Raw genomic sequence first — 17,251 nt, forward strand, 5'->3', positions numbered from 1 at the left:
ACCCAGCAATCTATTATAAGTCTCAAGGGCTATCACTGACATTTTTATGAAATTTACTTTCTCATTGCCATGCTTTCAAGCACTTAGAGAGAGAAGATCATTTTTAATAATGCCAGCAGGCTGGATATTTGTCTACATAATACGAGATCTAGACCCTCCCTCCCAATTAGAGCATAGGGGAATTTATGCACAAAAGAAGAAAAACCATTAGCATTAGAGATCTGTTTAAACTGCTACGACATCGATGAGAGAACTGACCCATATGAATCACATGAACACAAGTCTTACTTTCTATTACTCTAACTTATTTTCCACTGCTGTTCACTGCATATAAAATATTGATTAGCCATTTAAGTGTTCCAACACTCTTACAAGACCTACATTAGCAAAACAAGCTTAGCAAATTAAGCAGTAGTGTTGTATGGCAAAGAAAATGTAGTAGGTCAATGTCTTTAGATACTATTTCTAGCTATGGATAAATTAAAAAACAGATGCCAACAGGATCTAAAGAGAGATGTCTTAAAAGGACATTAAACTCCAAGACATAATTATTACTGATAACCACATTCTGACAGGTTCCCCCTGGGGTGCCACTTGGAACTGGTGTAACACTGAGCCAGCCTGTGCTCCCTTTAACTGTATTGCTGTGACAAGCTGCAGACCCGCTCCCGGTCTCACATTTTCACCAGCATACATACACGTAGGGACACACCCAGCTGTTGTAACATGCAAAAAGGCTTTTTGACTACCCCATGCATGGGAAGGCTTCAGCAAAGGAACTACCCAGATATTCAAGTGTACACCCCCCTCTGGAGTGCAAACTGAAAATTACACCGTCTTACGTTGCACAGAGAACTGTACAGCGTAAGCTCATGAAATTCACGCCTTCCCTCAATGTGGAGACACATATGCAACAGCTTTTTGCCCCCCAGTTATGAATTCCACATACTGGGTTATGACCAAAACAAAACAAGTTTATTAACAACAAAAGGTAGATTTTAATTTATTGTAAGGGATAGCAAACAGATCAAAGCAGATTACCTAGTAAATGAAACAAACATGCAAGCTAAGCTCAATATCCTAAAGAAATTGGTTATAACTAGGAAATTCTCACCCTAAATGTTGTTTTAGGCAGATTGTAGAGGGTTCTTGAAGGCAAGCTGCTCTTGCTTGCAGCTTAAAACTCTAGGTATTTCTTTCACAGGCCGGACACGTTTCCAGCCTGGGCTCAGCTCTTCTCTCCCCAGTCTTTTTCTTAGATGTTTCCAGCAGTCATCTTGGGCAGGGAGACAGTGAAGAATGACCCACATTGAGGTCACTCCCCTGCCTTAAATAGTTTTTGCATATGACGGGAAGCCTTTGTTTCCAGACTTAGTTCCCATGCCCGTCAGTGGAAAAACACTGATATTCCAAGATGGATTCCAGTAACAGGTGACTTGATCACATGACCCTACAGCCATAACTCAAAGACTAATTGTAAGGTCCTCAGGAAGCCTTTCCAGGAAGGGAGGAGATTAGCTTCTTCAAAGACCTATTGTTCTGTCTAATGGCTCTTCCTCACAGCGAGCCATCTAGACTGACTGCATTCTGTCTTGTGGGCTTTCCCCAGGTGTAAACCCACTGGTAATTGATACACAGTCAATATTCCTAACTTCGGATACAGAAATGATACATGCAAACAAATAGGATAATTATATTCAGTAAATCACAACCTTTTCAATGATACCTCACTTGACCCATCTTGCATAAAATACATCTTAGTTATGCCATAATCACATCATAATATCTCTATGAAGAATATGGGGCATAATGTCTCACACATCTTACAAAACTAAGGTGACATGAAACAGATCCAGAAAATATTTTCACTTTTGTATAGAGCCTTTCAGCAAAGTTGCTCAAAATATTTTCATTTAAACGTTGACAAAAAATGGCTTTTCAGTCAAAATGGAAATTTTCACTCACATCTCTCAGTTTGGTTGAGATTCTGTTTTTCCAACAAAAATTTTAAAAAATTGATTAGAAGTTTTTTGTTTGTGAAAACCAAAAAGATTTTTTAAAAAAAAAAACCCCAAACACTAACCATTCTTTGGTACTGTCAAAAAGTGAAAGGTTTTTTAAGTGAATTGAAAAACACTTTCTTTTTAAAAATTACAATGAAAAAACCCCCACCATTTTTCAAATCATGCTCTTTCCACCTGAAGGATCCTACAGTACTGCACAAGGTGTCAGCAGCCAACATATCTGCAGATTTTATGAAAGACATGATGTCCCATGGATCAGTCTTTCATATGCTGCTCTCAGTATGCACTTCTAATACATACAGCTATGTCTAGGAAACATATGAATGAGGCTCACAGAATTTACAATGTGTCTCATTCATATTTCTCTCTCTCTCCTCTAATTTAGCTACTAATCTGAATGATTTCACATTGATGGTCATCTTCAGGTAGAATGTTACTGAGCCATTCTATAGCTCCATTACCTGGGAAATATCTGCCCAAAGATCTTGCATTGTGCTTTTTAAGTGGGGAAAAATAGACTAAGCCCTATTTCCACTAGAATGGGATTATAGTTTAGGGCCTTTAACTGAAAGCACCGCATGGAACATCAATTGTGTTGTAGCTGCAGGTTGTGGGGGGAGCTTGTAAATTGTTTACTGCTACAATGATGCTCATATATAAACACTAGCAACTTCAAAAGTTAAGCACTGCACAAAGCAGTGGGCCAAAATGTCAGCACGTAACAGCTTAAAAGAACCTTGAATATAGTTTTATTTAGACACTGTTAACGGAAATCTATCAAGTCTCACAAACTATATCCCAGAGATATGAACAGCATGATTTTTTTATGCTAAAACAAAACCCAATTATACTAAATCAAAAATACACTGCAGTCATGGTTTCTTAAAGTACAACTCAAGTAAAAAAAAATTATATCTATATATAACAAAGGAACCATTTAATCCAGAAGGTCTGTTCCCTATGTGTATTCAGTTATATTTGTTAATGGCAAAAGAGGAAAAGAGATACACAATTTTTACTGCTTTTTACTTATTAGCCCTGCTCAATTTTACAGGAACCAGATTCTACTTATTCTTGTGCATCAACACAATTACTGACCTACTGACTTTCCAAAAGTGTTCACCGACTGTGCAACTTTGAATTTCTGTACACTCAACTTGACATACTCACGTTTTGATTTTCAGAAAAACTGAGTGCCCACAGCTATACTGATAAAATGGACGACACACTTCAATTGGCATTTATTTTACCTGACATGGACTGGAATTGTATTTGGACATGCTCTTATATAAGTTCAGATATATCAGTTAATGCAAAGGGAGATGGCAGATCTAGAAACTCTATCTAGCTGTAATAAATAGACATCAGTGGTGTCCTCTCATCTGGAATACCCTATACTTCATACAGAACTGGTTATCCTGTCTCAAAAAGATATTGCAGCAATCAAGGAGGGGCTCAGAAAACGGTGACAAGAACGATTATGGGAAAATCCTCATATGCAGAGTTTAAAAAATTGGGATTGCTTATTTTAGGAAATGAATAAAATAAAAGGGGATATGATATAAGCATATAAAATAATAAGTGGTAGAGAGAAGAGTGGTCGGGGACTTCTGCTCTCCCTGTCTCATATCACCAAACAAAGGGGACAATGAAATTAGAAGGTGGCAAATTCAAAACTGATAAAAGTTAGAATAAGAAACTCATTTACACCTGAATTAACCGAAGCCAAAAATTTAGCAATATTCAAAAAGGGAGTGGACATGTATATGCATAACAAGAATATTCAGAATTATCATAATTAACGATAAAAATTCTGGAAGGGATATAAACCCTCAGCTCCAGTTCTTAGAGAGAGTTTCGAGACCCTGTGTATGGGGCTAATTATCACGTTTCTGCTTTCTTACTGCACCTCTCTCTGCAGTATCAGGAACTAACTGCTGTTGGAGATAGGATTCCGGACTAGATGGACCTACGGACTGCTACAGCATGGCAATTTTATGGACATGAAACTGACCCCTCTTTGGAAGGACACATTTTAATTTTAGTCACAATCTATCATCCAGTTGCACTTACCAATATCAACATATGTTTGGGAACAGGGCTGCTCTGGGGCAGCCGCAAAGATGGAATTCTTTGTGAAAAAAACTATTCCTGCATTGATTGTAATCAACACCTTCTGTCAGAGAGTCTAATTGCGCTTAACAAACATTAATTTACTCTCGGCATCACCCTTCTAAGTGAGGTACTATCATCATTTCACAGATGAGCAAACTGGAGGAAGAAACATTTAAGAGCCTGATTTTCAAATCACCATATGATTATGCATATATAAGCCAGGCATCTTCACGCACCCATGACCAGTTAGGCGCATAACTCACCATGTAACTACAAATACTGTGTGTGTACAATTGCGGTATTTGAATACATATAATTGCACCTGTTCTATTAAAAAAAAAAGGTCAGGCACTACACTGACTTGTTGAAGGTGACACAAGAGGTTTGTGGCAGAGCTGAGACCAGAACCTGAGCTGAGTTCCATTTCTGTGCCTTTACCACCATCATTCCTTCCCCATGCAATTTTTATTTGACACTGATGGAATTGGAGCTACTCTCTAATAATTTATGAATGCTCTATGTTAACATGGTTACTGGGATATTTACTGTATGACTACATTGGTTTTGTTTAACAGGGGGCTATATAAGCAAAAACATGCAGGAAACAAAAGCAAGGTTCAAAATAAGCCACCTTTCAGCAAACACTTAAAGGTTATTAAGGACTGTTAGTTTTAAAGAGTCTACCTCCTCCTTAGCCAGTCTGCAAATCCAATTTTGTCTAGAAGGGCCACAAGCCAACCTAGGCAGAAGAGCAAATGCGTACAGCAGGTCAGAAAGTCTCTCTGAAGAGGGGGGTAGTTGTTCAGGGGAACCAAGTGGAGACACGCAGAAGTGAGGCCTAATTAGGTTAGCATCAGGGATGACAAGCCTTAGGTACGACTGACATGCACGTAGACATTTAAAATCCTCTCTCTAAATGCTTTCTTCCTATTCCTACAGTACTTTGTTTTAAGAAGGGCCTACGGTCACTATATTCAGTACTGTCAGACTCCTGAAAGGAAGAACTACAAGTGTCAGAGCTCAGGCAGACAGTCTAGATAAGCACGGTTGATTAAACAGGGTGCTGTATCCCAGGGCTCAATCTAAGAATGGGAGAACTGTGGAATTCCACTCCAGGAGAGGCTAAGGCACAAGGCCTAAGACATGAGAGGGAACACAGAATGCAGAGGTGCAGCTAGACTTGCAACCAGGACAGCCAAAATAAGTGATTGCCTGATTAAAAAAGGGATACAGCTTCCTTGGAAGAGGGATGGTTTTCTATGGCCTTGCATACAATAATTGATAAACAGATTGCTTATTAAACAGATTATGGACATGCAATAAGACTTTTACTTGCTGTACAGAAAATCAGAGACGGTCCTATGTACGTTCTAATACTTCAGCGTATGAACATCACAAGCATTTGCTTTTGTATGAGTGAATAATCTTATGTAGTACATGATAATTTAGGATAGACAGATCAAAACAGTGCTAGCCATGTTAAAATGATGGCATTTAGCTTAATCTACAATAGGTATTTCATGCTTACAAAGAAACATTAATATCTATTTTTTCTATTCAGTGATCAGATCTCAACCACTCTCATCACTCTTCAGCACACATATGCTGAAAATGAAGTGGAATTGAGCTGTGACTCCAGAGACTGGTTCCTTCCATTTAGTTATGACATCATTCACCTGATATTTTGGTTTGTGTGTGTGTGTAGCTTTTTCTCTTAATTTCAATAGAGTAGAAAAAAATTAAAAACATTTTCTTAACAGTTAAACATACTGTACTTGAGCCATAAAGTTCTACTTTCTAGAACTTTATCTTCAAAAGTCAGTGCATCATTTACTAAATCTTAGTATAAGAAAAGAACAGAGGAAGAACTGTAAAACATATTGCACGAATCCTGGAGAAAGGTCCACCGACTCGTGTGGAGTCATGGGGCTGTGCATGGGTGAATCCCTTTTCAGGACTAGGATTTATGGACAACATGAATTTTGGCAGCATGCCACAAATCCTGTACTGTCAATCAGCTAAAAAGCAACAACTTCAACCAGCTTGAAGATTGAGTTAGCCCACTGCATGATGATTATGGTGCTGACCCTGCAATTAGATCCATGCAGGTAGGACCATATGCCTTTGTCAAGTCCACTGAAGTCACAGGGGCTCTGTATGGGCACAAAGACCCCACCCTTCCCAACTACAGGATCAGCACCTAGAGATTTTATAACGGAAAGCTGAACAATTTTTATTCATTTAGAGAGATTACACAGTCATCAACTGTCACAATTTCATTTTTAAAAACGCTGTTGGTTAAAATATTTTTAGAAATAGATTTATTGTCTTCCTGGTACCACCAACACCATCATAGATAACAAAGAAGACAAGTAAAAAACCTAATTTACTTTTCAACATTTATGCTGTTTGCTTTCTGTACTTCACTTAACTTAATCAAGACAGACTAGTCAGTTTCACTTTTGGAGTCTCATACACTAGCACATTCCCAGCACTTAAGCTTTAAAGCAAAGAGCTTCCCCTCCAAATTATATGCATGGTAACCTTGTAGATAACATTTGTTATGTAAGGCTAAACTGATACACTGTATATATATGGTATTATAAAATCCAGTCTTGTGCCTGCCACACATGGGTTTTGTCCTAGTTTACCATTTATCACTTCCAAGTTTTTTTTGGCAGAGCTGTTGTACAGTACTACTTTTGCACAATTATTCTAAAAATAGAATTAGTAAAGTTTGTTATTTCTGGTGTTATTCAAATATTTGTTTTTAACAAAAAACTCTAGGAGAAGTAGAATTTTAGAAGTCAATCATATTCAAACAAAATGTAATGTTCTTCTCGTTGCTAGACCTTCTGAAACCCTCAACTTTTTTTTTAAAATTAAGCATATGCACCAAAGCAAAAACAAATCCCAACTGCTATTAAAGTAAGCTCTCTCTAATTAGATTTTTCTGATCATGTACCAGTAGCACCACCTTGTGTTAGATACGCACAACTTATGAATGCTTAAATTTACTGGTAATTAGAGGTGGACAAATAACTTTTTTTTTTTTATTCAATGGCATTTGTAAAAAAAAAAAAAAATTGAAGAGATTCAGTTTGGGCTGAATGCACTGTTTTGCATTTGGTATTTTTTTTTAAAAAGCAAATAAAATGAAAGGCTAGATTCACAAATGAAGAGACGGCAATACCCCTTATAACCAACAGCCCGGTGGTTAGGGCACTCACCTCTGGAACAGGGACTGGAACCCAGGTATGCTCCCTAACCCCTGAATATAGAGTCACACTATCTTCTCCTCACCCCGGCCCAATGGCTATTCAAATATTTTATACTAAGAGAAATAGCTTCAACAGAATGAGAGTGTCCCACTCCAGAATACTCCATAGCCTGGTGGTTGGGATACTCACTGGGATGCAACAGATCCGATCCAGAGAAGGGATTTGAACCCAGGACTCCCCCATCCCAGTTGAGTGCCCTAGCAACTGGACAATTGTACATATGGGTGGAGGAGGTATGTTGTGATTACTGGGCCTAGAAGTTTATCCTAACAGTGAACTCAACTGTAGAAATGAAAGTGTGACGTTCATAAGAAATCTCAATAACCACCTGTAAAAAGGTGCAGAAGAAACAAAAAGATTAATTAGTTAAAAACAAAAAAGCCTATGGTATAACTCAAGGACTGTGTTAAGATCATGCTTGATAAACAAGAACTAACACTGGAATATCACAAATTAGGCCTAGTTGATGGATAACATAGTGAAGAGATAGGGTGTTCTGCCCATCACTCCCTTTTGGGGTTCTCAAAGTGTCTTTTTGTAAAAGGAAAATTAGCAGAAAGGAAAAGCTGGCTAATGTGATGCTGACTGACAAAGATAAGAGAAGGGGAAGGAGTGAGCTGCCACCCCTACTGTCTCCTAGGACCCTGGACCTGCTTCATCCTAATCCTGAACGAGGTCCCGACCAAAAAGGGTCAGAGAGAGGGAACCAGATAACACTGCCACCTCCACTGGTGGTACAAGTTTCCCAATGGTCAAAATGGCTGATAAGACTATGTACTGTGCCTGTGTTTCTCCAGCAATGAGGTTGCAAGTGAAAGTCAACATCAGAGACAGAAGCTGCATTTTTTCATCTTTGCTGTTCTTTTCTCTCTCCTTTTGTGTGTGCTTGTCTTGTTTTCTCCTCTAGGAAATGGGATCCAATTTTAACAAGAACAGCAACAACAGCTCCAACCCAGCTCAACTAACTATCCTTTTTTTGGAGTAAAGGATTTATCACCATCTTTAATACCATCAAAGACTGTCAGAAAAGGGTTTTTCCTCTTTCTAAAAACGTTTTCAGTTTAGGAGAAAGGGAACAACGGATGTTTTTAAAATGCAAGTCTTACTTAACACTTTACATTTCAAATGCTTTCACTGTTTTTTCTTCATTTTCTATATCTTTAATAAAAGGTTAAAAAAGGATTTTTAATTCTGTGCTGTAATGGTATTAAATAGGCTAAGGTTTCCAAAGGTTTCCAAGGCTTCTGTGTACCAAACCCTGAATCATGTTTGACACTATCTAATGTTGGGCAGTGGCTGGGTTATAGTAACACCTTTGACTCTTTAGTCCCCTTTATTCCTTCTAAATTAACTCAATAGGCAGCACCACCATCACTACCTCCCTCTTCCAGTGGTTTTGTGAATGATGCCTAAATCCCCTTATGAATCTAACCACAAAAAATCAAAGTGTTTCACTAGGATAGTGTCAAAACGAACCATTTTTTGTTTCAGCCAAAACAATTCACTGAAGTGAACCCAAAATGTGCAGATTTTGGAGAAAAATTCACGTGAAAAATTATGCCCAGCACTACTGGTAATATAAAATATAAAGAGCCATTTATAAAAATAATGTTATTATCACTGCATAAGCCTGTACTGATGTTTTCACACAATATACTACACCAAACTGCCTTGAAGCTACTGTATCGATGGAAACACTACCAAAGTATTAAGTACAAAAATACTATGTTATTTGTTAAACTTCTCTACTTTTACTGAAACAAATGTGAATAAACTGCACTTACAACGGACTAAATATAAGAGGATCAAATGCCACATATGTAATTAGAGTATTCATGACACTCAGTTCAAGATGAAAGAGATCAACGTTCTGAATAAGCTCAAAAAAAGAATTAGCCCCCTAACACCACTTTACTTAGACTGATGTGTAAAAATACGTCAGTAACACCACAATACAGTACAGCAACTATAATACCGTGTAGGCAGTCATGGGGTAAGGAGGAAGGTCCTCTCATGCATCAGTAACTAGTTAAAAGGCAGGAAACACTGTTAGTTTTCACAGTGGAGAGATGTAAATGGCAAGGTCCCTCAGGGCTCTGTAACACGACCAGTGCTGTTCAACATACTCATAAATGAACTGGAAAAAGGGGTAAACAGGTAGCAAAATCTGGAGACAACACAAAAATCAATCAAGATAGTCCAAAGCAGACTGTGAAGAGTTACAAAGAGATCTCACAAAATTGAGTGAGTGGGCAACAAAATGGCAGATGAAATTCAATATTGATAAATGCATATGGAAAAACATCCCCAGCTATACCTACAAAGTGACGGAGTCTAAATTAACTGGTACCACTCAAGAAAGATCTTGGAGTCATTTTGAATAGTGCTCGGGAAACATCTGCTCAATGTGCAGCGGTTGTCAAAAAACCCCGAACAGAATATTAGGAACCATTAAAACAAAATTGACTGGGGTGGAAAATAGCTTCCATATAAGGAGAGATTAAAAAGACTGACTGTTCATCTTAGAAATGGTTAAAGGGGTTATGATGGAAGTCTATAAAATCATGAATTGTATGGAGAAAGTGAATAAGGAAGTGTTATTTACTCCTTCGCATAACACAAGAACAAGGGTTTGCCAACGAAATTAATAGGAAGCAGGGTAAAAACAAACATAAGGAAGTACTACTTCACACAATGCATAGTCATCCATGGAACTCCTTGCCCAGGGATCTTGTGAAGGCCAAAAGTATAACTGGGATAAAAAAAGAATTAGGTAAGTTCATGGAAGATAGGTCCATCAATGAGTATGAGCCAAGATGGTCAGGGATGCAACTCCATGCTCTGGGTGTCCCTAAACCTCTGACTATCAGAAGCTGAGACTAGATGACAGGGGATGGATCACTCAATAAACTGCCCTGTTCTGTTCATTCCCTCTGAAGCATCTGGCTCTAGCCCGTGGGAAGACAGGATCCTGAGCTAGAAGGAACACTGGTCTGACCAAATACAGCCATTATTCTGTTCTTATGTAACGATACTAAAAGAGGTAAGGCCGAGGGGGAAGAATTATCGTACTAATCTGAATACATACAACATTTAGTAAGTTATAATTAGTAGTAAAACATTTATTCGTGTTACTTACACTAATATAGGCTTCCCAGATATCCTAGGATGCCTTAGAACTTCAGTCACGGTCTCTTTCGTCTCTTCCATTCTCTCTGTGTCACTGGAATCCACAACAAATATTATCCCATATGCCTCAGCATAGTAATTCTTCCAGATGCCTCGTATTCGTTTTCCACCTCCTAAGTCAAAGATAGTGACTTCAAACCTTCCCTGTTTAAGGTCAATTTTAGAAAATCCCACTGTTGGAGCTACATCTTCAGGAGACTCTGCCAAATCATAAAGAAAACATTTGCTGAAAGATTCGTTTAGCTATAACAATTTCATTTATTTTATGATTTGTATGTCAAAATTCAGAGTCTAAGCCCATACAATTAAAATGGCCAATACACTTCTAATTACATGTTTTAGGTTACGTTTCCCCCTCTTCCCAGGAAAACAAGTTTGAAACGTTAATTCCAGAAGAACATGTGCTTCTGTATGAGAATTACCTTGTCTAAAAAAAAAAAAAAAAACCACCTATACAAGGAGCAGATGAAAAACAGTGTAAGAATGCCTGTGACTGACTCACATTTATTATGGATTTCTATAAGATGTAAGTACAAGTCTAATCATCTGTGCACTATTTATGTGGTGTTAAACTAACTTTAAAATAAAAAACAGAGCACAACAAATTAATGGGTTATGAGCAGGCCCTGATGTGTTCCACCAAATTTAATCCTTGCCACAGAATTGTGTTCATGAACCTCAGATTTCATTACAAAAACTTAGCCCTTAGGGTTGCTGAGACAGCATTGGGGAAAAAAAAAGAACCAAGCCTAAAGAGATGTACCAAATGTCTGACCAACTCTGCAGAAGAGTGTGAAACAATAGCAGTTTGAGATGTGAATTACCCCATTAGTCTCAAACAAGGCTTTGTGGAAGTTTTTGCAGCAGTGGAATTTGGTATTTTTCCAGGATGTCATAGTTTTTGCCATTTTGCTGTAGTCACATGCTCAGCACTTTGTTGCCTGCCCTGCTAGGACCAGCCTGCAGCTCTGTCAAGGCTGATTCCCCAATCTGGCACTTCAAGTGCAGAAGGTGGGGGTCCGCAAGGATTCTAAAAATTAATACTGGCCACTCCAAGCTTGTATTAAACTCCCAAGGTTACAGCTTCTCTCTGACCTTGGATGGCTAGATGCTGCCACCACCCAAGTGAAGAGAAACAAAAAAAGCAAACAAAAAAAACCTTTAGACCCAGGAAGGCACTCTTGGGAATTCCTGCCTGTTGGGTACCCTCAAGCCCTTTCACCACCACCCCTCTGGGGAAGAGCTGAGAAAGAAAACAAAGGAAATCAGCTTTTGCCACCAGCTAATTAAACAACATATGCACAAACCTCTTAGGACCCAAAAATCCTAATTGGTTCTTTAAAAAGGTAAATTTTATTAAAAACAAAAAGAAAACATACATCTGGAACATATTAACTATTGTGAGATTTAAGAAGAGCAAATATAATAATTAAGCATCAAGAATGGTCTTCTTGAGGTCCAGCTTAATGGTTACAAGCAAAACAAAACCTTTAGGAGTTAACACAGAGTCGTCCACAAGCCATAAAGAAATAAGAGATAAACCTAATTGCGTCTTCCTAGACATTTCCTGATCTACTTACATATCTGGGGTTTCAAATGAGTAGTTTCTAGGTACGATGTAATGATTTTTCATACTGGAGCAAACTTTTACAACATAGTCCAGTCCTGTCCCTGCTCTCTGGGAGAACAACCACAGACACACAAAAGACGAGTCTTGTTTCAATTTTTAAAATTTCTAGCCTTCCCATTGGCTCTTTTGGCCAGATGCCTACTCATTTCCTTTTACCTATGTATGCAGTCAGACTTTTTAACCCTTTACAGGAAAAGCAAGTAGAGAACAACTACCAAGAGGGATTTAATAGCTAACTGGCTGGCTGGGTGTCCATAAAAGGGAGCTACCCCCCACTTCATTTATCACAGCCTTCTTCTCACTTTCCAGCTCCTCCCTTGGAGGGAGCGAATTAGATTTCTGTGCACTGCTACATGGAACCAGGCAACAGAGGATTACGGAGTGACAGCTGGAGTCCTGCTCGCAGACAGAAAGCAGAAAGAGTCAGAAGCAGGAGGCTGAAGAACTTTGCAGCAGCTGAGGCTTGTGAAACTGGAAAGATGAACGACTGGAATGGGTACAAGCACCCTCCCTCACTGGCACACCAGGGAATGGCAATTCTGAGCCAGACCACTTAGACAAAATCATAGGAACCAAGACCCAGGCTGCACTGCCAGGATATATGGAAAAATGTACAGTATAGTGAAAAAATGCCATCTTCAAAAACAACAGACACATTTTATGCTGAGTATTTTCAACTATGAGCCATAATTGTGTGTGTTTGTGGGGGAGGCCCAGTGAGAACTAAGGGTATTTTTCATGGTTGCAGAACATGTTAATGTTGTTGCAGAATTTTAGAGGCTGCCACTGCAGAATTTAGTCTCATTGTACCGTAAAGTACAGAGGGCCCAGACTACGATGGACAGTCTTTTCTGTGAAACTTTCCTGGCTGCAGACGCCTCATAGCAAGTCTTTGCCCACTGTGCTGGCTGGTCCAGGTCTTGTGAGTTCTGAGAGTCGAAATACATTAAGGTGCATATATTTGGAATACGTGTGCATTACAACAATGCACTCAATTAAAACTATGTTCACCATCCAATAGTATTAATGACCCCCTAGCATAACTAAACAATTAGCTACTATCAACCCTGAAAACTAATCGAATGCACTCTCCTCCATGAGGTCAGTTGAGAAAAACAAATGTGACATTTCTAGGTCAAGCTGTTTTCACAACAAAGTATTAAGAAACTTTCAACAGAGTCAGAGTCTCTTAATATGGAACCCCATATTGGAAATATCTAGTCCATTTTGGTTCCATCTTTCTAGAAGAAGTTTATCCTGGAAGAGGACTTTTTGGTCAAATTAGTTTGTTTTGCCGATGAAGGTGTTAGTATCAGTGCTGAAACAATGGCAGATTAAATATCAACTATGGATTCATGGTCTTTAAAAAAAAAAAAAAAAAGATCCAGAAGGACAGAGTTGGGGGGGAAAGTCTTCATAACTTCATTTACACCTGATAAATCCATTGATTTACTTACCTGCAACTAACATTTAGGGGCAGAGAGTTTGCCTTCATACCTGTCAGTATATTGCATAGCACATCCTAGATGCTAAATTAAATGTACACAGCTGGAAAAACCTTCCATCTCCTCAAACACAAAGTTACACCAAACATTTGTCTTTAAAAGCACCAGTTTTATCCGATTCCAATTATGGCCTGCATGCATGTGCATTAGTCAGTGGAGAGGGGAAAGAGAAAATTCTCTCCAAAGCCAAATGAGCTCTTGCTGTAGAAAATGTCTAGGAAGTTGCTGGTGCTTTCCTGGTTATAAATGAGGATATAAAAATGTATCATTAGAACCATCTTTTAAGTTATATACACACCATTTCCTTCTTCAGATTCCTTTCCTAATTATACTGACAGTCAATATCATAAAACAGGTTATACTTAAAACATTGACTTTACATAAAGTTTATTGATGTATGCACATTGCGGTATATTTCATCAGAAAGCAATTTCTGTACAAAGAAATCAGATCTATTGATTTCTCTAACCTACGCTAATAAGTGAAATGCCTCATTAACCAGAAGAAACACTTTATATCCTTGCAATAATTCAAACAAAATTATGAGACAGAATATCAGTCCTAAAAGAACTCTGGATAATTTCTCTCTCTCTTTCTGTCAAAAAGCCAGCAATTTATAGTCAGCTCCTTCTCTAACAAAAACAGCATCTTACCCTATCAGGAAAAATATATATTGCATTGCCAGAAAATGTACTACTGAAAAACTACCCGTATACTAAGAGACATGCATGGCCATCAAACATGAGCATGCACCCTCACCCAGAGCAGATGCACACATGAATCATGATTGTGCACACATAGCTACACAAACCCCAGATGCAGGTGCACACAGACAAACAGGGTGCATGCACCTAGGTTCTCACCTCTTTGAAAATTTAGGCTTGGAATTTTAAAAAAGCCCAAGGTAATTATGTGCTAAACTTCCACTGAATTTAAATGGGAACTGGGGGCCTAATTCCTTTCAGATCCCTTGACTCACTGGACTAAGACTGGGATTTTTACGATTGATTCATCTGCAGGATTGGGGCCTATATTATCAAAGCAAGAGGCCCAAATAAAAGTCATTTTTATAAGGGACACCATAAACTCAGGTGGGTAGAATGAAGGGGGAATTCACTTCTGTCTCAAAGTGTTGTACATCATGTAATTACAAGTGACACTTATAGTTCAGGGCAACTGCACCCACATTCCACTCTATGGCCCAGCAGGAGCATCAACAGGCCAGGCTCCTCAGCTATCACCTCTCTTGAGTGGATTCACATTTCCCTCCCTCTTGATGGGGGAACTTCGAGGCTGTACAGTTCCCTGACTGTGCTGTGATATCCAGCCTAAAGAGGCCTGTTTTGCCATTTTTTCCAAAGATAAATACACAATAAAATTGCCACAGTTCTAAGTTACCACACAGTCCTTTATAAGCAAGCATATTTATTCTTAAGGTGAAAACATTACAGAGAAAAACATTAAAAACAATAAAAGAACCGACAAGCATGCTAATGAGCTTACCAAGGATCACTCCCTCACTCCAAAAAGGGTTCTGTTTGGTTATTAGTCCTTCTAACCCAACACAGGGGTTTTTCCTGTGGTCACAAGTTCATCACAGCTTCAGCTCACAACCAGCTGATGTCTTATGGGGCCTCAATGGGCCAAAGACACACTTGCTACCTTTCCTTAAGGACTGGGAGCCACATCTGGATTAGAGGCCCTTTCTGTTTGCTGGATCAGAAAGAAGGCCCTGAGTCAGTTTTAACTCAGGCTATTTATCCAAAATTCCTTTGACTGCTGGTCCCTGGAGAATTCAGTTTGAACAAGCACAGCTTCCACCACTGGAAAGAGGCTTGCCTATCTGGAGGAGGTGTGCCCTGAGTGAATGTGCCAAAGCACCTCCCACCTCCCCCGTTTTTAGTTCCTGGAGGGCTGTGGTCTCCCCTCCCCCAGTAAATACATACAATCCCTCAATAGGACATTGACATTTTCATTTTTAATAAAATCAACTCCTAAAATATTTAAACTTAATTCAATAAAAGTTTGTCCAGGACATTGTCATAGCTGCCACAACACCTAAGAATACTAAAACTGAAAGAAGATCTTTTCCCCACAATGTGTCTCTCTCTGCTTTTGACAGCAATTTTGTGTCATTTGTTTCACTCTTTTCTTCGTACAGTCAGTTTTGCCCTGCTTGGAATACCCATTTAAACAGAGGAGCATAAAAACCCTTTCTAAATCCTTTTAAAGAGATGTAAAAATTGAGGTCATATCATTTAGGATTTTTTTTTTAAGTTGGTCATTTTAAAAAGAGGTTTTGAGTTGACCAGCATATTTAGTCTTAAAATGCTTAGTTCAGAACTTCATATAAAGATTTACTGCTTACCTCCTTGGATTCCTTTCACTGTAGCAGTTTTACCAGCATTATCAAGTCCCACCATCACCAGTGTCACCTTCCTTCAGAAGGGGAAAAAAAAAAAAAAAAAAATATTTCAAGGCTTTTTTTCCTAGTTGAACATTGTGTTGGACTTTTACAAGTATTTGAATGCATAAATAACAAAGTTACCACAAGCTGTAAAACCAATAGGCTTCAAAATATCCAGTACCAGAGAGACTTATGCTTGTTTATTTGGTGTTTAACATACAATCAACTGATCAGAGAGTGCAGTAATAAAGAGATAAGCTTAATACTGGATGATAATATAACTTGAAGAGATATATATAAGACTTAATGATTTTGCCTTTAATTTGTATTTGTCTTTTGGAAATTGAATCCCAGGTACCATCTATTTGAATTCCATATTTTTGGCATGGTTATATTCTCTTTAACTACCACCATAACTTCCATTTCCCCCGTTTCCTTCAACACAAACTAAAGCTAAAGCCCTATCCACACTGAGGATTTGATCATACTGCAAAAATCAGTGTAGCTGCACCATTGAAATACTCCACTGCAGACAAGGAAAGTTATCCCAGTTGCAAGCAGAGTAATTTACGCTCTACAGGTGCAAACAGCAGCATTGCCTGTGTACGCTATGTGTTCATATTGGTATAGCTATATCAATGTCTAACCAAGGCAAATCCCCAAGGCCACAATGAAGGTATTAGCTCCTATCGATGAGCAATACAACAAATACGTCACTTGTGCTGTAGCCCTGTTAAAGTCACATACACCCCTCTCTCTCCGAGGTTAGGATTGTTTAAAATACAGCAATAAGGAAATATACTTTCATTACTTTCTCAATAATTCAAGTGAGCTTGAAGGGATTTCTGAAAACAGAAGACAAAAAAGAGAAGCTTTTGCAACCAACACCTTCTCTAATCTCATTTTAAAAATAGGTAAAACTGATATTTTGGCATAGTTGGGTGGCAAGTCCCCAAATTCCACTAATTAAGGGGACACTAAATAAAACATGGTTATTTCCAATCTCCTTCAGAATATGGTAGCATTTTGTGACAGGCTAAGTTTGTGAGCTGCACGCCAATTTCTTCAGGGCATCCAGAAGAACAAGAGGAGGTAGTGCA

General features: G+C 38.5%; 1 protein-coding gene across 12 annotated transcripts in view; it reads right to left on the minus strand.

The window, feature by feature from the left end:
- Nucleotides 1-17,251, minus strand: part of ARL13B (ADP ribosylation factor like GTPase 13B) — an 81,290-nt gene that overhangs the window by 59,302 nt on the left and 4,737 nt on the right. For 11 of the 12 annotated variants that reach the window (XM_043538477.1, XM_037907084.2, XM_037907037.2 and 8 more), the window contains exons 3-4: nt 16,113-16,183; nt 10,560-10,809 (exon numbers count right to left, since the gene is read on the minus strand). In XM_043538477.1, the coding sequence (XP_043394412.1) occupies nt 10,560-10,809; nt 16,113-16,183 (321 nt within the window). Of the gene's footprint in view, nt 1-10,559; nt 10,810-15,247; nt 15,458-16,112; nt 16,184-17,251 lie in introns of those variants that run through there. The other variant, XM_037907095.1, reaches the window with a different exon arrangement.

Source organism: Chelonia mydas, chromosome 1, assembly GCF_015237465.2.
Source record: "Chelonia mydas isolate rCheMyd1 chromosome 1, rCheMyd1.pri.v2, whole genome shotgun sequence".
Classification (NCBI taxonomy): domain Eukaryota; kingdom Metazoa; phylum Chordata; order Testudines; family Cheloniidae; genus Chelonia; species Chelonia mydas.